Raw genomic sequence first — 21,102 nt, 5'->3', positions numbered from 1 at the left:
GTGAACGGGTATTGTAGGAACAAAATAAGTTCTGATCTTTTACTCGACGGAGGCTGGTCTGATTGGGTACCAATAAAATCAGGTGCAAATTATGTGAAAGAAACAAGATTTTGCAACAAACCATTGTTAGTTTGTTTTTCTAAAATAAATTCTAAAATCAATCTAGCGTTGCGTGTTTAGTTCAAAAATATTACTTAAAAAACATACAGAGCTTATATATATATTTTTAAAAATGTATTCTGTCTAAATTTAAAACTGTTTGTTTTTCACACATGAAACTCTATACGTAAATAGTTTATTTTTTATTTTCAGGCGACAAAACGGAGGAAAACAATGTTATGGTGAATTTACAAGAACAAGACGGCTATAACTTTTTTTTTACTTTTTTTAAATTGTTTGTTATTTTGATTTTATGTTAAGCTAAGTATTTACTTTTTTGTTTTAAGTGCATTAGTTTGAAAAGTCTAAACGGTTTTTCTTCGTATAATTCATAAAAAAGTAAACTTTTCAAACAAAAGTGTTGAACTTGAACTTGATACTTGTTATAGATAATATTATGGATAATTTTAATGATAAAACTCAAATAGGAGTGATCGTTTAAACTTTAATTACCGCTATAAGACTAATTTAAAAAATTTTATCATTTAAGTAGCCTTATGAACCGATTCATAATAAGAATAACGTTTGAGCTTTAAAAAAAAAGTCCTGTTACTGTTACTGATTTCAAACATTTTTAAAAAGCTTTGTTGTTGAATTTTTTCAGGCGGCGTCATAAGCGTACTATTAGGATTAAAAGGATAGCGTAAACAAAACAACAGTTTTTTAAAAATCATTTTGCTACATAAGCAAATAAAATACTAGCTCTTATACTTTCTAGCAGTTTTCTAAGTAGGGCAAATCAATGTACACTAGTGTGCTCAAAATTTATTTTAGGGTGCACGAAGTTTATTTTGAAACTAACGCTAGATACTCCTGAGTTTCTGATAGAAAAAATGTCTTAGGCATATTTTAGGAGTGTTTTGAAACTTATATTAGATATTACAAGTTAGTTTTGAACACTTTGGTAGTTTTTGAGATCGGGATGGGCAGATTTGTTTTATTTTTATTTAGTGTGAACATATTTAAGTTATTGTGAAGACCACTGCTTTCTAGAACGTACTTTGAGTTGTTAAAATACTTATCTTAATAAGAATTGTGCATTGAACTCTTTTTATATGCAATAATAATATGCCCAATTTCTGCTAATGGCCCCCTAAATTTCTTTTATGAGGTCCTCTTTAGGAGTTTTCTAAGTCATAAAATAGTAACTTCGGTATAAAAAGTCTAGTGACCTACCAGATCCTGATAATAATTTCAAATTAAGATCCGGCCGTATCCGGATACTTGGATCTAATATAGACTGTTATATAAGTTTTTTATTTTTATAACACTTTTAAAGCAAACACACATTAACTGTTGCCTTGAATAGGTGTGTAATATTTAATTAGTTAAAAATACTAAAGAAAATAAAACGCAGTAAAGATTGAATTAAAATATAAGTTACTTTTATGTAGCCTGTTATGTATTTTTAGGAATTTATACTAAAGTTTGCAACATAGTTATTTGTCTCAACTATGTTTTTTACTTAATTTACTGTGATGTAAAGAGCTTGTTTAGGTAATAATATTAGTGCAAATTAAACATTTTATTTACTATTAGGTTTCGGTGGCAAAAAATATTTATTAAATTTTATTATACTTGAACGGTATTTTATAATATTCTACAAGGTCGTATTTTTTTGCCACCGAAACCTGGTAGAGAATAAAATACTTAGTTTGTACTAATATGATTGATTAAACTAAAGTTTGTAAAATTTTCGATTTAAAATGGCCCAAAAAAAACATTTTTTTGGTAAACTGGGTCCGTTTCTCATATAAGGCTGTCGATCCTTGTTTCACGTACATTTTTCATTTGTAAATTTTTGTAAAGAAAAAAAAAACTATTTGCACATTTAAATGGTAGAAAAAATATAATAAACATTGTGAACACTATCATATACAGTTGAGAAATTTTTGACAACTCTTCAATAGTCTGAAACTCAAAATATTTGATCATTTAAATGCAGAAAAATCGTTAGTCGGTGACTTGTTTGTCTATTGCCTCGAAAAACTTAAGAATGCTATGAAAATGGTCTGAAACAGGGGTCGGCAAATTGCGGGCCGTTAAGTAGTTTTTAGATAAAAATACTTGAAAAAATATACTGTGGTAAAATCTTCAAATTAAGCTTTTAATTTAAAAATTATCAAGTGTGAGTACTTTATTGCTGGTTATTTAATCAGTTTTCTAATCAAAAATATTGCTTTTATATTTAATTGAATACTACAGCTATTACAAATAACTAGCGAAAGAATTTTTCTACACAGTGCGGCCCATAAACAACTTTTTTAGGAAGTTCGACCGTGACTTGTAAAACCCTACCTAACTCTGGTCTATACTTTCATATCAGCCTCAATGGTGTATATGTAGTGTGAAAAACTTGTACAAAAACTATGTTTAAAGAAAAAAAAAAACTTTTATGTTTTCAAGTAGCAAACTAGTAGAAAACTTATAAGCGTTTTACTAGTTTTCCTTACATGTTACGAAATAAATGTTTGTTAGCAGTTGACTATGTTTTTCTGTTACTATACATCAGAATAAAAAATTAAAATGATAACAACTAGTTAATAAATCAGCACTACTGTTTACTCGTAACCAAATTGAAATCGTATTTTACTGTAAATTTTTAGTACAAAAAACTAACTTTTGGTTGTATGTAATATTCTTTTAAGCATATAGTTGACTGTGGATCATAGTTTTCCAAAATATCGAGTAGGATTTGGCAAAATTTGGTTCGCCTTTTTTTAATGAATGAGCCTATGAAAGGTAAAGTCTGCGACATGCGAAAATTTGACCTGCAAAAGACAGGTTTTAAACTTACACGAGATATTTTTGGGGTTATAAATAAGGGAAAAAAAGTTTTATAAAAATTTGAAACTTACACTAGGTATTCTGTTGTAAAGATTAAAAACTAAAACCGCGAACGTTTTTCTTTCCTAAATTTCCAATAAAAAAAAAACAAATTTCATGGTCTATTTTTAGTAAAAAAAAAAAATTTAAGGTAAGAAACTGTCATAATCAGCAAAAAAAAGTTGAAAAGATTCTTAAAGCTACATCAAGTTTGTTTTTTATTTATAAAAAAAAATTACTGATTCAAAAAATAACTTATCAATATGATAAAACTTTTGTATCTAATCGAAATTAAATGTAAAAGTAGTTAAAAATTTCAAGTTTTTCTAGTCTTTTTCAAAATTTCTCAAATTCCAGTTTTTTTTTGCTTTAATTGTCAAAATCTAGGTTTGTTTTTAGATTCAAAATTTTTTGGCAACCCTGCATAAATCAACAAATAAAATAAGTAATTATTTAAAAAATTGTATAACAACTGGAAAGTTATAATAAAATGTATTCTTTGAAAAAATATTTTATTAACTAAAAATATAAAAAACAGTTCATTTTACAAATATAACTCTTTCAAAAACCAATTACTTTTAAAAGAACTTTATAACTTGGTGTTATTTTGTGTATGAATTGAACTATCTTAAAAAGTAGTCAACTAAAGTTTAAAAACAGCCAAAATATCTTACTAGTTATGGGAGTAAAAAAAACTTCATAGTATTGTATAAATTCGATACCATCTACTATTTTTCAACTATGTAAATAAAATTTTTGTAAATTTAATATTAAAAAATGGTTGTTGGAAAAAAATATTTAGACTTGTTGATTTAAATTTAGTATATGCTAAGAAAATTAAGTACTGTGAATATAGTTTTTTGTCCGATAATATACTACTTAAAACAATGTAGTGCTTAAGTTTTAGACAAGATATTGAAAAATAACTTAAAACGAGTTATTTTATTACATTCTTACATTATTTCAATATCATACACACGTAAAAACACTTAAAAAGCTTTATTATAAAACTTTAATATTGCACCTTTTAGCAATCACGCCTAAAACTGTGGCTAGAATTTAATATAAAAAGTTCGGATAATCTTTAACTTATATTAAAAAACCTTTTTTAGAATTAAAGCAAAAAATTTTAAGCAAATTATAGTTGTTATAAACGTTAGAGATATAAGAAACAGGAATGTAAGAACTTCGGAAATATATTTTTTAGCTTAAATATTAATAATTTAAAATTTAATTAATAAATAAAAAATAATTTGACTTTTTAAGTAAAATTTTTAAGTTAATATAAAATCAGAATATAATACCAAAAAAAATAGAGCATATACTGTTGTCCATATGAAACTAAAAAATTAAAAATATTATATTTTGAAAGTTTTCTTAATATAAAAATTACACTGTTGGCACTTTTAAGTTGTCATATAAATTTTTTAAATTAAAAACAGCTACGGAAATAAAATCAAGTAAAGTAAACAAATTAGGTAAAAGTTTTTAAGACAACAGTATTTTTGATTCAAATGTATAAAATTTAAAGACAACGTAATAAAAAATTTGACTTTCAAAAAACTTGAAGACTTTACAAAAAAAATTAAGAACACAAAAAGTTTGAGTAGTAAAAAAATAATTTTCCATGTTATACAAATTATGCTTTTATAAAGTTGTTTATTGCACAGCCATAAAATTTAAAAACTCATTAAAAACTGTAAATCAACTTAAAATAAATATAGAAAAACAACAAGAAAAGTGATTTAACTATAGCAAACAGTAATTAATTATTTACTTTTGCACTCGTTTTTTCTAAAATTAAGGGCATCAACTTTCGTCTAAAATTTATTAATTGTTCCAAAACCTTTCTTAAAATTGTTTAAAACTTGCACTAAACTTGTAATGCCATAAAAAAACTAACTACAAGTAAAATTACAAAATATAAAAATGATATAAGTAGACATAAGTTTTAAAAAGAACACAGCAGTTCTTCAGTGACCAAAAAATGTACAGTTTAAAGCAAAATTGTGAAATATTATAATATTTTATGATTACTATGAGCTATGCAAAATAACTCATTAGAGAGAAAAAATATAGCTAAAAATATTTAATACGACTTATCGGCTAAGAAAAAAAAAATTCTCATTCTAAATATATGGTGGAAAAATTTGTACGTTTACGAAACGGAAGCAACCATCACTCGCTACCGCCATCCAGCGAGTTCATCATTTCGTGCCACTGTGACGGCATCAGCTGGAAATACGTGGACATGGCCTTCACGAACCGCGTCTTGTATCGGTCGGGGGGAACTACCGTCGGTACTTTCCCACCGCTGAGAAGTCGGTTGGACTTGATGATGTTTTCCATTTTCTTCTCCCAAGTGTAAGTACACATGTAGTCTGTCGTTGCAAATATTTTTTCATAATTATCGGAGAAGTACTTTTATGTAAAATATGTTTTTAAAATCAGAAAAAGTTTATTACGTGATAATCTAAATGTATATTAATTTTGAAGTACTAATTCATACTTTTTTTTCCTTATTTTGTTCAAATTGTAAAATACTTTCAGTATTTAAATTATTAGAAGTTTACTGACGACGAGATTAAACTCCAGAGTACTTTAAACTTAAACAAAATTTGTAGAAACTTTATAATTTGAACCTTTTGATGGATGGTGTAAAAATACCAGTTATCTAATTTTTATAACGAGTTAAAACCGGTAACACCCAATAATTCCATGACTGTGTAAACTTTAAAATTTTTGACTTATATACATAAGCATATAACTTTTTTTATTCAATTTATTTTATACTAATTTTAAATACTAGTACTTTTTACAGATGAAAACAAAAAGTATATTTTATATTTTTATTTAACTAGTAATCTTAAGAAAAAACACAGTTATAAAAATAATATTATAATAAAGCTAGGACAGTTTTATAGTGGCATTCTAGTGGTTTGTGATAAACAAGCTTGCTTGAAATAAAATATTACAAATGAAATAATACACAATAAGCTAATTGTTATAAAATTTCTCCACATATTTCTTAATCTACAAAAAAATCATTAATCAAATTTTATAAAATATAAGAAAAAGTACGACTTTTTTCTAAAATTTTGTTTTCTTTCATATTAGCATAAAGTAAATCAAAAACTATTAGTATTTACCTTGCTAAAAAAACACTAGCAACTTGAAAATTTTAGTCATAATTTCATTAAAAAAGATATAAAAAATTAAGTAAATTTTGCTAAAAGGTGAAACACTTTTATACTGTTATTAAAGTTTGTCTTGTAAAAAGTAATTTTAAAGCAAGCATACACGTTAAAATACACACTGATAAACCAACCAATTATTCCGATAACAACTTGATTACTATCCACATCAATTCCAACTAGCAACGAATAGTCTATTATTTCGTGTCTTGACAAAAATTCTGCGTCTCTTTTGAAGGCCGATGTTATTAATATCTGTGCATACATAAACATTAAGTAAGTAAGATGTTGTACTGAGTAAATATAAAATAGTTTTAAATATAAAAGCATTGAAGCAATCTGTTTAACTTGAATATTTAATTTAGAAAGTGTTCGCTAACAAGCTTGCAGAATAATATATTAGTCTTTTTAATGACAAATATTTACTACTTTAAAATGTATAAAAACTAATTACGTTTGGAATTTAAAATTGTCTTGCAAAAAAAAAAAATTTTAATTTAAATGAAAATTTTATATAAAACTTAATATATCATTCATTGCTCTTCAAAAAAAAAATTGTTTGAAAAAACGGTTTGAATAAAAATGATCATGAAAAGTAATTGAAATATGCAAGCTTCTTTATTAATTTTAACTGGGGTTAGTCAATAAATTTCACTACTTATGTAATAAATAAGCTTTTATAAAGTTAGTAGCCACATTTTTGTTTATAAAATAGTAAGCATAAAACTTGTTTTTCTTACTTAAAATTTGTAAACATCTTAGCTAATTTTTAGAATTCTATTAAGTTTAACTAGATCTAATAAGTAGTCTCAATAAGTAATACTTACAACAATCAAAACAAATTACAATTTAAATACAAAAATAAACTAACTTTAGCATGTTCGTGAACATACAAGGGATTGTCAATTGAATCACAGAGGAAGTTTTCATCTTGCAACACAACTGTCTTGTTGCTAGGTGACAACATTGTCACGTCATCATACGTCATAATGTCGTCGGTTTTCACGTGACGGTTTCTCACTGAGCCCTTGAGGTCGTACACCTTGATGAACACAAATTTGTTAAAGTTTTCTACATATAGATTATAGAACAACACAAACTAAATAAACCTTAAGTATTTTGTATCTATATATAATGAAAACGGATCAAAATTGCACGAAGACAATTTTGGACCAAAGGTTAATTTTGCACAGAGCGTCATTTTTGCACGAGATTTGAAAAAAAACAGAAAAAAATATATATAAAAAAACAAAAAAAAAAGCTAAAAGAAAAAAAAGAAAAGTTACTGACCGGTGGTACAAGCTACACAAGCTAAATAAACGTTATGTATTTTGTATCTATATATAATACATGTGAAACAAACTGCATTAATAAAAAATACTTCCGCCAGAAAGCTATCAGTTTCGTTGTAATTTTTAACATTTTTAATGAAAAAATTAGTTTTAGGTTTCAAAAAGAAAGATAGTAGTACTTATTACTAGAGAACAACATTATTATACAGTTTCATATTTTAAGTTAAAATGTTTTAGCACTGTTAAACGCTCCAGCACTTACTTGTGATTTAATACATTTTTTTAACTTAATAATTTTTGTATCACAGTATCTTACCTCTAAAGGCAGTTAAAGTAGGTTCTACTCAAAAGTCAATTGTGGATGACTAATAAAAATGAATTTAACATATCATTTCAAGTAGTGCAAAAAAGTAAACCTGCTTGATGTTTCTCTTGTGAAACAAGTTTTCCATCACAAGCAAACACTGTTTGAATGTTCTTCCGTTTAGTTTGTTCAGATAACTGATCTGATAAACTCCCAATATCTTCGAAAGAGCTGTGGGTTGCTGTGAAATTATTTCATGAGCAATTATTAAAAATAAAAATAGCATCATAGGGGCGTAAGCCACTTTTTTCAAAAATTAGTCATATTTAATACATTAAAAACTGATTTACTAGTTGTTTTTACTTTTTTTTTTTTTAAATAATTCAAGGTTACTTTTGAGATATAAGCAATCGAAATAAAGAGTTCAACAGCATCCTAGCGAAAGACGCAAACTAAAAAGGCGAAAGTAGGGTATTTCACTAAAAATATTTACCCTCTTACAGTTTCGAAGCCTTAAAAAAATTCATTTGAATCTCTAATAAATTAAAAAAACTTGCAGTGCATAATTTTTAACGTTTTACGAAAAGTATTCTAAATAAAAGTTAACAAAATAGTTGTTACTTTTTTAATGCTGTTATTTTTTTCATTTTAATTTTCGAAACATCGCTTCCCAAAAGTTTTTTTTTAATTTAAAAAAAATATTTGCTAAGACTTGAACTAAATTGCAAAAAAAAAAATTAAGAATTTCAGAAAAATAGAAGTAAAAAGATAATAGATAGAAAAACGAAGGAGATAAACTTTTTTTTTAATTGCTAGAAAACGGCCATAAAAAATTTCTATTGTGTACGCTTTTCCAAAACTTACTTATAAGAGTTTTTTTGTTGCTATATGAAAAGTATCTTATAGTATAAAATTTGAGCTTCAAATAAAAGCATATAATAATTGTGTTAAAAAAATGTTGGACTTAAATTTAAAAAAATCCTAAACAAAAGTTTACCCAGAATAAAATTACAAAACAGATATTCACTGATAACAACATATACTTTAAAATTTTTCAGAAAAAATATTAATATAGAAGTTAATCAAAATTTTGCATGGAAATATGACTAGGAACTGTGGCTACATACAAAAGAAACAATTACAAAATAAAATGTTAAGCTATAGGGTAAAAATAATACACTTATGTGTCAATCAAAAGCATTTTGATAATTCAACTAAACTTTATTTTTAAACTAAGTTTTTAAAAGCTAATGAATTAGTGCGACAAGCTTTACTGCTCGCACAAAAGGTTGGTGATCAATGCGTCATTTGCATGGAAGATGTATTATAGCAATTTCAAATGTATTTATACTTTTTGCAAGCGCGCAATAATGTTTTCGATGTTGTTACGTCACTGCGACTATTTCGTGTAAGTATGTTATTTATTACAGATAACAATTCGTTACTTTTCTTTTAAAACTTTGCATTAATCTAAAAATCTTATCTATAAGAATATTTATAAAATTATAACGAGAACCGCTCAGTTCCAACCCGCGCACAATTCCCACCCGAATTTGACTTAGTTTAATTTGTTTTAAATATAGTTTTATATTAACAAAGTTTTAAACTGTGCAAAAATATCATCTGTGCAAAAGTGACGACTTGTGCAAAAGTGGATACTCGTCCAAAAATGACGCTTCGTGAAAAAATGAAACCGTATAAAAATTACGCCCTGCAAAAAAAAAAAAAAGATCGTTGCAGAAGTGACGAACAACTTGGGTGGGAGTTATCGAGTGGGAATGATCGGGTGGGAACTGATCGGGTGGGAAATGTTAGCATACCAATTATAACAGCTAGTTAAATTACATTCGTTTTTAAAATGAGCTTTAACTGACTGATAAAAAAGTGTAATAACTAAATCACTTTCATCTTGGCTGGTGATCCTACGGATCACACAGGAATGATTAGGGTGGGAACCAGTGGCGTAGCGTGGTATTTTGGTCAGGGGGTGCGCAAATTTTTTTCTCAAAAAATTCCGTAAGTTAAAACTTTTGTAATTAGCTATAAAAAGATCTTTTTAGAGGTAATATAATTGAAAAAAATTCATAAAGTAAAATAAGTTGAAAGTAACTGTTTTAAAAAATACTTATATATTACAAATTTAAACAATTAAAAAAAAAATTTTTAATTTCATCAGAATTACTTATACTTGCACAAATGTAAACTTACTTAATTAAAATTGTTTTTACTACTTACAGAAAACTTTATATCTTTATAAATGAATATATTCAATAAAACGAAAGTAACTGTTTTATTTACGAAAAAAAAAATCAATCTTTTTAATATACAATACAACAGTGATAACAACACCTCATTGCACATAATTTAAATAAAGTTACACAGAAGTTAAAATAGACAAACTTTATAACTGTTATTACAATTTATTACAACTTTGTAAAATAGTTAAAAGTATACTTTTTAAACTTAATTCATCTAATTGTATTTGTTTAAAATAAAAATCACAAACAAAGTTTATTTCTCATAGGCCGACACGCTTTTTCTTGTATGTTTACAAAAATAAAGTTCAGAAAACTAGCAGTAGTCTTAAAATTTATTGTAGCATAAAAAAAAATTGTAAAATTGTTTAATTTTCTTTCAAGCGTGACGTATTTTTGTAAACTTTTTGAAGAAAAATCTGCCATAAGGTTATACTACAGCGGTGCACCAATTAGTTGCGTACTTTTTAAGTCTAAATTCTTATGAAGTTAATGAAGTTATAAAATTTTTCCTTATGGAGTTTTTCATCAACATCGGTGCGCATTTTCGTTTGCGCACCGAATCAGTATATTGGGTAATTTCCTAACTTGTCACTAATTGGTATTCAAAATTTCGTTTAACTTTTTGAATACTAGATAAACATAGTTAAAAAAAGGCAAATTAGGCAGAAAAATTAACAATAAAGGATAAAGATATAACATTCTTTTTTTACTTCTTTTCTTTTGGGTGGCACGCATGCGCCAGTGTCCCTCCCTACGTTACGCCCCTGGTGGGAACTGATCGGGTGGAAATTGATTCAGATGGGAAATGATTCGGGTTGGAATTAATTCAGGTGGGAAATGTTTTGGGTGGGAATTAATTAGGTGGGAAATGATTTGGGTGGGAATTAATTCAGGTGGGAAATGATTTGGGAGGGAATTGATTCAGGTGGGAATTGATCGGGTGTAAATCATGCGGGTGGGATTTGTTCGCGGGTGGGAAATGTTAGTAAACCAATTATAACAGCTAATCAAATTACAATTTTTTTTTAAACGAGCTTTAACTGACTGATAAAAAGGTGTAGTAACTAAATTACTTTAATCTTGGCTAGTGATCTAACGGATCACACAGGATATTGCATTTTTACATCCGGCAGGATTCTAATTTGAAAATAATATCCGGATCAAACCGGATACTAATTAAAAATGACATCTGGATTTTGTTGGATCCTAATCTTATTTATCCGGTAGATCACTAAACTTAATTTACTCGTTTAAACTCTTTCCAGTTATTATTACATTTCTTAGAAAAATCTATAGCAGTGGTCTTTACAGGGTGCTTTAAAAAAGTTCCAAAGGATATGTTAGGAGAGTTTTGAAAATTACACTAGATAGTATAAAATAAGTTTGAAAATTACACTCGATATTATGAGGAAATTTTGAAAATTACACAGAATGAAGTCAGATTCTCGTTTAAACATAATCCAGATCCGATAAGTCACTAATCTTGGTATAATGAATTTAACAACACTTTGGAACTTTAATTTTAGAAAATTTTAAACACTATATTACTCAAGAAAGTTTTATAAATTTCTATATAAAAAAGAGTGTTATCTATTTATGAAAATGTAATAGATGCGTTTACAAATAAAATAATAGTGTTTAAAACTTAATTATAGTTTGAAAAAAGCTTTTGTTGGATAAAAGCATGGAACGAAAGTTTTATTTAATTTAAAACTCTGCTGCCTACGAATTAGGCTTGGAACTTTAAAACTAAACTTCGTGGACAAAGTTAAAAACAGAAAAAAAAATCTTATATGTTTGTTTTTTAACCTAAACCACTATACATCATTGGTAAAATTCTATCACCCACTAAAGATAGACTTAAAATCCTTTAGATAAAAAAGGAAGTTGATATTATCAAAAATTGTTGTTTGATAAAATGTCCTTTAATAAAGCTTTAGAAAATCAGATTTATATAAGTTTTGAAATTTAATTTGCTGATATCTACAATACAACATTCTAAACTTTTTAAAGAATATACTTTGAACTAAGACATTGAGAGGTAGATAACATAACTCAAACATACTAAAAACATCCCCATGTTGTTTTTACACTTTTTATAGATTTTGAAACATTAAAAAATATTTTATTTACGATAAGTATAAATTAAATACTTTTTTGCCTTAAAATTCATCTTTAACTTATTGTCACTTAACCTCATTATTTCAAAAAATTGACAACTGATGTTTTCATTACTTTTCTGAACATTTATTTCTATAGTATCACGAAACACTTTAAGATTTATCTTTTTTTTTAATATTTTTATCAACCACACGTTTTAGAAAATAAAACAGGTACAAAAAAGTTCTATTTTTGTAAATAACTGTTAAAAAAAATAATTAACTTTTTAATTGTAAAAAAAAACAATTCAACCTTGTTCTTCACAGCTTCAGTGACGTATCCAAGGTAACTTGGAGCGAACTTCTCGAAAGTCATCAGGTCCGACTCGCTCATCTGCTTCAGTATGAACCGATCATCCGACGTCTTGTAGAACGACATTCCCGATTTACCGCCCTTCGCGTCCCACCTGCGACACCTGGATATCGACGACACGAACTTGTCCTCACCGCATGACAGTATCTGATTTTTTTTTAAATAGTGTTAAGATGTACTTTTATGCGTTAGAACAATATCGTGTAAAATAATATTTTAAAGACTAGAAAGTCTTTTATTTTGTCATTTTTTTTTATACAAAATGCATACAAAGCTTTAGCCTTACATGCAAACCTAACACGTAGTATTATCTTATTTTATAGATAAGAAAATAGTTTGAATCGAAAAAAGTTGTGTAGAAGAATTTTAAGTAAAATCTCACCAGTTTTCTTAGGTCTTTGAATCCGATTACATGGTAAACTTTGCAATAAAATCGGAAATCGTTTCCCTGAAACTCCAAGTTCAAGTGGGGAGAGTTGGGCCTTGGCTGCTCTGATTGGTCTAAATCGTTCAATCGCGACGTCGAATCCTCTTTGCAAGTTGATTGTGACGTAACACAGTCGACAATCGCGTCATCGACTCTGACGAAAGTTGTCATCTCGTCATCGTGGCACAACGGTGGTGGGGACTGGGACCTTATCGTGATGTCATCATCCAGTGTTTGTGACGTCATAGTAGTCATATCGTCATCTTGCTCCTCCTCATCCACGGAAGTTCCTCCGAAGTAGGAGCGGAGGTAGTTTAGGTACTTGTTGCTACGCAACGTGTAAGCGATGAATGAGGAGGGTTCGTCGTCGTGAACCTTTGAAAAAAAAATTTCAATTTTCAAAAGTCTGATTCGAGAGTTTAGATAAAAATATTTATTTTGAATTTAGGGAACAAAACTAAAAACGAAAATAGGGTTATAAAATAACTTTTACTTAATTACAAGTTTTGATTAGTGCTAGATAACCTTTTATAACACTTTGTTTTTCATAATCAGTAAATACTCAATAACTTTGAGAGTAAATACTCATAGATTTTTATCAGTATTTACTAAGTTTAGCGCTTACTAATAAATAAGATTTTAAGATAACTATTACTAAAGTTGTTTTAACATGAATTCTAAAAAAAACAAATATAAAGTATAAAAAAATTATTTTTATTTTTAAGATTAGTATATTAAATTAAGGAAAAAAATGTATTCGAGTTCTTCTTCTTTTCTTGTTAATTAATAAACTGCTATATAAATGAATTCAATTTTCTGGTAAACTCTATAAAATTTTATAAATAGTTCATAATAATATGTATACTCTTTTAAAAATCTAAATTACAAACCAATATGTTAGTTTTAGTAAACTGATCAAGCTCATAATGTTCTTCTACAGGAAACGGATTTTCTAATGTGGTTTCAATGGACGAATTTGGTCGAATTAAAGATTGCACTGTAAACATATGACTTTTTAATTACTTCAAAGTTTCTTTTAACTTTTATTTCATTTTTAAAATAAATAAGTATTTTATAATCTGTGAGATATTACAATTAAACAGAGCTTTAACTTAAGGTCAACCTAGATCAACTTTCACTTTAAAAAGTAAAGTGTTATAAAATTAAAAAAACAGTGACTTTAATAAAATTTGTGTTTTACAATATTTTTGTTTTAATTGAGTAGTGTAACTTCAAACTTACATGTATCTGAAGCTTTTTTGAGAAATTTTGAGTTTGTTATAGGAGCTGTAATGGAGGTAGGGGAATTGCCACTAGTAAACACTAAAATATCAATAATATTTAAAAAAACTGTAACATTAGTTTTGTTTAACTATCTACGTGATTAAAAGTTTTTCAAAGTTAAGAAACAAATTTTATCACAGAATAGACATTTGTTTAAATGGAAAGCTTGAAATAAAGTTTAAGGCTAGCTATTTAAGTTTTAAGTAACTATAGAATCAAATACTTTTTTAAAAACTGTACTAAATATGGTATATGATCGTTACCTTATTTTTGAGTTACAGTGAAACAAACTATTTAATTTAGTAGTAATTAAAAAGATGATAGTTAATTAAGAAAGTAATAAAGTCAAAACAGTACAAACCACTTTCACTTTCTGAATTCAAGCGATTTCTAACTGACTCCGGTATTGCCAACGATGCCTGAAATAAGTTGATAAGTTGTAGAAGTTTGATGTTTGTAAAAGCGTTATGTAAGTCTTAGATTTCTTGTCATTATGTATGAAGGTATCAAATTGAAAAAATAATGTAGGCAGAGCCAATAAAGGAAACCTTAAATTGAAACTTTGAAGGAACAGTACAATGAAATAAAAAAAATAACCTGACTATTTTCAGTGTTGAAGTTTAAAGATGAAACGTCATCTTGTATATGTTTTGGTGAAGCTGAATTCACTAAAAAAATATATAAATACTTAAAAATACTATGAAGTTAAACAAAAGTACATTAATTAAAAAAAGACATATAAAAGTTAATAACTTTATTTTGACCAAAAGGGAAAAAGCAAAACTCATAAACTGTTTTACAAACTTGACAAAGGACCAGTAGTTTGCGATGCCATACAAACACTATCCATGGAGTGATTATGTGAAGTCATGATCGATGTTTGTCTTGATAGGACGTCATAGTTACTAGATGTTGTGTAAACACCATGATTAAGTTTGTTGTTCTTTTTCAATTGACGATCCTGTTGAAGTAATTTGAAATAGTATACCAAATGTCAGTAAGTTTTAAACAGAGACTATACATACATTTTTCCACCATGAACTAGTTTTGAAAATAACAAAAACAACCAAAAGTTACCAAACTTAAGTTTTAAACGAAGATCTAAATTTTTGCTACCAGTCTTAAACTACTACGTTGATAAGTTTATAAATAAATTTACAAGTTTTTAACTTAGAAGATTTTAAATTTTAGTTATGGTAAAGCAAAAAATTTTAAACAAAATTTATTTCATTAAAGTTTTATTAAAAACTAGCAAAAAGTTAGTTGTTCCTTAAAGTTAAAAAAATTGAAAGAAAACCTGATTGTTAATGTGATTAAAAGTATCCTTCCATCGACATACTAGTTTGTAGATATGATATCTGGTTACAAGAAGAATATTAAGTAATTTAATTTGTTCTTCTTCTGATATTTGGATTTCACTAAGATCTACTTCTTCACTTTTTGTTTTTTCCTGGTGTCTAAAACAAATTAAAAAATATTTAAAAACCATGTTAAGTAGAGTTTAAATGAGTGTGTTTGAGTTTATGCGTGCGTGTTAATACCAAAATGTTCCAAATGTATGTTTAAGAAAAATTTTCAGAACATAAAAGTCTTTTTTTATTTACTTATTTACATAGAAAATGTTAATTTATTTTTATCGTCATACGTAAATAAAAAAAAAAACAATTTCCAAAAAAGCGTGTATTAAAGCAATTAAAGAAGTTTAGGTTTCCAAGAAATTAATATTACGAAAACAACATTAAAATATTATTCTTTTTAATTAATTGGTAAAACTTTTTTAATTTACGAGGCAAAAATAGTTTAGATAAATGTTCAACTAAACCTACATAACGGAAAACACCACCAATGAAAACATACAACAAAACAAAAACTTCAACCAACCCGATCCTGATCTTCTGCAGGTTGAGGTGCACCGCGTCGATCTCGCTCCTCATCTCGTTGTAGTCCTGATCGTACGCCTTCCTCATCTCCGCCATGCACCTCGCCCGCGACTCCTTCACCCCGTCCGCGTCATCCTGGGAAGGAGGATCCTCCTGACTGCTGGCAGGTTGCTGGAGGAGCTGAGGAGGAACGTTCTTCTCGGTTTCCTTGATCACCTTGCTTATCTGCTCCAGCGTGTCGTACAATACCTGTGTGTGCAGAAACTGTTTTACTGCGCGGACTAAAAACTTTGTAAAATGGGAAAATGATAGTAAAAGACGCTTGTTTTGTATTTTTTATTGTCAATATCTAATTTTAACACAAGTTAAAAATTCTTAGCACGTTATTCATACATTAAAACACTCAAAACATATGAAAAAAAACTAACAATAACATTTATAAATAATTTGTAATTAATTCATATTTTTATAGTCTAGTGTGCGTAGCTTTTGAAAAATGCTTAAGATCACCAATTTACAATACAAAGTAAAATATTTAAAACCGTTTAGACTTATAATCGGCAAACAACAAACATCTGAGACGTGGGCTGCCTCTTCACTGATGATCTCGTACATGGAAGATCCTTCACCTTTTCTCCTGATCCACGAAGTTCTCCCGCTTATGTTGATGCAGCTGGGTGGTAGCATGACTTCATTTACTTTCACCTCTCTGCACTTGAACGATGCTACCATGTTCCTGGTTTAAATTGTAAATTATTTAAGAAAATATTTGTGCTAGTTTTACAAAGATAAGTTTTTAGTCAATATGAAATTGTTGAAAAAAACTAAGTTCACAAGTTACAAAAATGTAAAAAAAAGAACAAACAAACTTCTATAAAAAGCTAGCTTATAACTAATGCAGCGTACTAATAAAATATTTGCAGCGTTAGTCATAAAAGCTTATTAATACCACTTAATTATATATTAGTTACAATTTAGAAGGTATAAAGTTTTATTCATTCTATTTCATAGCTCTCTTATTTGGTTACAAAATAATCGAAATTAAATAAGTAACTTTTAAACAAGAGCTCTGCAGTAACAACTTAAACATTTTTAGTAAAAAAATATATTAGCCTTTAACATAAAATAATCTTAAAAATTTCGATTGAAAGTATAAGTTAAAAATATAACTAACTTGTGTAAGAAATATTGGTACTGCTTGAAAGGCTGACTTATGGCCGTTTCTTCCAAACTTGCACTTCTTTTATTAGAAGTTTGTTCAACTGGATCACCAGTAAAATTGCTTAGTCTCAATTCAACAAATTTCGCGAATGAAATATTCGAAGCATCTCTTGATAAAACTTTTATATCTGTATTGCGAATAATTTTTATATAAAAAAACTCTTTTTACTTATAGATAAATTGTAACTTTTTTTGTTAACCATAAATTACTTTTACATACAAATAAATAATGCTTTTTGTTTGAAAGCAGTAAAATAAAATTTTTTTAAGATATGTTTATTGTACATACCTACACTGTATTATTTTGCAGTTTTAATATTTTACAATTTTTTTTATAGACTATGTTTACGTCAGATTTTAAAACGTAGAAAGAGTAGTAAACTATTTAAATCTATAGAATTAAAATGGATCTTTTTTATCTAAAAGTGTACCAGTAGATTTTTCAGTAATAGGATCCAAGCACCATGTAATCACTTCAGATAATTCAACTGGTTTTGATAATTCCTTTAAAGTAAGTTTCATTACAACTCCATTATGAACAAAACTGTTGGAAAAAATTGTTAACTCAATAACAGTTCATTTTAGTAAAATACAAAGCTTAACTTTACTTGATAAAAAATGTGCATGCAACAGCAAATGTTTTAAAAATTTATTTTTATACCTTATGTTAGGAAATAAGAAGTTTAAGTTGTATTAGAAACAAAAAAATCTAAAGCTGTTTTAGTTTCTTCTTTAATATGGTTGGTAAATATCTTTGTTATTTTTTACATTTTATGAAACCAGCTAAGAATATAGTTATAAAATTGTAATTTTTATTAGGAAAATTATATTAAGGGTTTGAAAAATACAACAATTATTTTAAATGTTTGATCGCGTTAAGCAAAACAATTACAAAAAGAAATCCTTTTATTTACACTTTTTTGAAATTACAGCTTTTTATAAGTAGCGGATCAGTTATCTAAAAAAAAATGCTCGCAGGCCGCACTGTATAAAAAAAATTCTGCGAACCGCAGTAATTTGAACTAATTAATAAAAGTTCAGTTTTACACTAAAAATATTACAAAATATGCAACAATAAAGTACTATTTTCTAAACTAAGATCCTAATTGTAAGTTTTAACCACAAAAATTTTTTTAGAAAGATGATTTTAGCTAGAAAAAATTGCGGGCCGCAGTTTGCCGAATCCTGATAATATATGTGCAATGTTTGGTTTTATTAAATTAAGGATTTTTAAATTACAAAAAATTTATAAAAACTAAATAAATTTCAATTTTCACTAGAGTTTAATTAAAAAAAACTAATAAAAGGTTGGGCTCGTTCGGGATTTGAACCCGAGACCTCTCGCACCCAAAGCAAGAATCATAGCCACAACGAGCCACTTGTTAGTGGACTACTTTTTAACAGATGCTTTTAACATTATGATGGCCTTGAGATAAGTTTTTGTTGAAACTAACAAGCTTTTGTTTGACTATAGTAAAAAAAGAAACTTTAAATGAGTTAACTACATGATTAGAATAGTATAAGTAATAATATATTTTGTTTCACTTAAGTTTTTAGTAAGTTTATGGAGATTTAGCTTTCGACAAAATGTTAAACTACCAAAAAACGTAAATTTTAAGTTATTAATCGCTTGTTTTTTGTTAATAATATAGTAAGTTTGTTTTATATCAGTAATATAAAAACACTTCTTATATAAGTTTTATAGACTTTAAAAACTCATTTCTATTAAAACACAAGTTTTAAAAGTTTTTAATTAGTCTTATTAGTAAAACAGTTATAAAAAAACTAACAAACACCAAAAAAAAAAATCAACAGTTAGTTTTAACTTTTAATTTCATTAGCATATGTTTAAAAAAATTATTACATCTTGCTGTTGTACAAACAAACTTCATGCAATTTAATATAAAGTAAATTGATATTTAGCGAAAAAATTAGTTATATTTCTGTTTACCTTCTACTTCTGTTATTGATGATACGTTTTTAAGCTTTACATCTTAAAGTTGAAAACAAATTCATTTAACTATTACATTGAAATTTTAAGATTGAGCTTAGTCGGAGCTTGATACACTCTACATAGTTAAACACCTGACTTGTAAAATAAACTTTTTCTCATCAATAAATAAAATTTTTTAATGACACTTATTGCTTACAAAATGTGCAATTATATGAGTAGTTTTTAGTTTTCTTACAACTTTAAGAACACAAAAGTTATGTTTTGATACAGAACATTGCTAAACTAAAAATACCGTTTAATTCAGGTTTAACTAGTAATAAAGTTATCAAAAAATAATAAATATTCTCTATGCTAGTTATGGCAAAGAAAAACGTAAGTAGTTTTTAATAAATTAAGTATTTTTTAAACTGTTGTAGTCATGTTACAACAAACTTGTTTCAGTTGGATCTTTTTTTAGCAAACATTATTAACAAATATCCTATTAGAATTCTTTAAGATTCTATTTAGAAAAGAATTGAAAATAAAACAAACGATCTCTGAATCTGTTGTTTTCGTTTTTTAAAATAGTTAAAATAGCCATTTTCTATGATTTTAAAAACTAATTTTATTGTATGTTAGTATAACTAGGCATATATTTTATTTTAAACACAAAACTTTCAATTATACTAGTGTTAAGGACTAATAATTACCTTAAATACCGTTTTCTTTATTGTAAAGTTTCAGTTTTACAAAAAAGGCACGACATTCGAGCTATAGTTCAATGATTTTAAAAGTAGCGAAAGGATTTTAAGTGTTGTACAAAATAGTGATTTTTGTAACAGTAAGAAATTTTAATTAAAAAAAAAAGAGCAAAGTAAATATTACGTCACATTATAAAGCCGATATGAAAACGTAAAATTCTAATGTTCAAGTTTTACTTTATAATTTAGAAAAATCAGCAAAGACAAAAAATACAAAATGAGCCTGAGAACTAACAGCTTTTTAGACCAAGTTTCAAACACCAAGAGCCAAGAAAAAGAAACAGAACTAGAGCAACAAATCGTAGACCAGCTTGCCCCAGTAGCAGAAAGCTCCAAGCTGGACTACGACGACACGATGAGCAAAGAGGACGAGGACTGGGTAACCTGCATCCTGGCTAACTACGACGCAGAACGGAAACTAGAGCTTGACTTCATGGATAACTTTACCGAGATGATCCGCGCCAAGAGGTGCGAAATGGACGCCAACCTGGGAATGCTGCAGGACATCGTTGCATATTCGGACTACAAGTCAACGTCGCTGTGGAAGCGCAGGTTCGAGCAGCCGGCAGAAGAGCTGGAATTGTTCCAGACAACGACCAGGGCCATGGCAAGGCACTTGTATCTGCTGGAGAACTTCAGGCAGGCTGAAGTGGACAGGCTGGTGGCTAAGATCAGCAACTCGTACAGACAGGGACTGGAGGCGAGGAACGCGATGCACAGGGCCATATTGAAAGCCGTGGCCAAGGAGGCGTACACTTGCAAACAGCGGGAAAAACGAGTGAGGAAAAGGTTCAAATATTTATATAGTTTTGAGTAAGCTAAAAAATTGTTTATAGCCACAGCATTTAAAACAGTCTTTGTTTTTTAAAGTATTTGCCTAAGACTTATCTTAAACCGATTTGTTTTCTACAACTTCCAGGTACAAGCAAGTTATGTTGGAGTTATCAGGAGACAAGGAAGGAGGGGTGTCGGGGTTCGTGCAGCGGGCCAGGAAGCAGAAGCGCAAGTCGCAGGGGAAGTTCACTGGAGAAGCGCAACTGAGCATGAACACTTGGAAGGAATCGACGCAACGCGCCAAGCTGAATGAAGCG

General features: G+C 27.9%; 1 protein-coding gene across 3 annotated transcripts in view; it reads right to left on the bottom strand.

Moving 5' to 3' along the window:
- Positions 1–4,972: 4,972 nt before the first annotated feature.
- The window catches only part of LOC145837844 (1-phosphatidylinositol 3-phosphate 5-kinase-like), a 52,893-nt gene continuing 36,763 nt past the window's right edge, over positions 4,973–21,102 (bottom strand). For all 3 annotated transcript variants that reach the window (XM_082945302.1, XM_082945303.1, XM_082945304.1), the window contains 16 exons: positions 17,749–17,861; positions 17,271–17,445; positions 16,670–16,832; positions 16,098–16,345; positions 15,514–15,673; positions 15,021–15,177; positions 14,814–14,884; positions 14,578–14,635; positions 14,175–14,255; positions 13,823–13,929; positions 12,888–13,307; positions 12,446–12,652; positions 7,888–8,016; positions 7,051–7,221; positions 6,314–6,434; positions 4,973–5,366 (listed from right to left, as the gene is read on the bottom strand). In XM_082945302.1, the coding sequence (XP_082801428.1) occupies positions 5,164–5,366; positions 6,314–6,434; positions 7,051–7,221; positions 7,888–8,016; positions 12,446–12,652; positions 12,888–13,307; positions 13,823–13,929; positions 14,175–14,255; positions 14,578–14,635; positions 14,814–14,884; positions 15,021–15,177; positions 15,514–15,673; positions 16,098–16,345; positions 16,670–16,832; positions 17,271–17,445; positions 17,749–17,861 (2,584 nt within the window). In that variant the 3' untranslated portion in view covers positions 4,973–5,163. The remainder of the gene's footprint in view (positions 5,367–6,313; positions 6,435–7,050; positions 7,222–7,887; positions 8,017–12,445; positions 12,653–12,887; positions 13,308–13,822; positions 13,930–14,174; positions 14,256–14,577; positions 14,636–14,813; positions 14,885–15,020; positions 15,178–15,513; positions 15,674–16,097; positions 16,346–16,669; positions 16,833–17,270; positions 17,446–17,748; positions 17,862–21,102) is intronic.

The sequence above is a fragment of the Thalia democratica genome, chromosome 6 (assembly GCF_965202585.1).
Source record: "Thalia democratica chromosome 6, ktThaDemo2.hap1.1, whole genome shotgun sequence".
Taxonomy (NCBI): Eukaryota; Metazoa; Chordata; class Thaliacea; order Salpida; family Salpidae; genus Thalia; species Thalia democratica.
The sequence above is the reverse complement of the archived record's forward strand: the minus strand, read 5'-3'. Positions and strand labels throughout refer to the sequence as shown.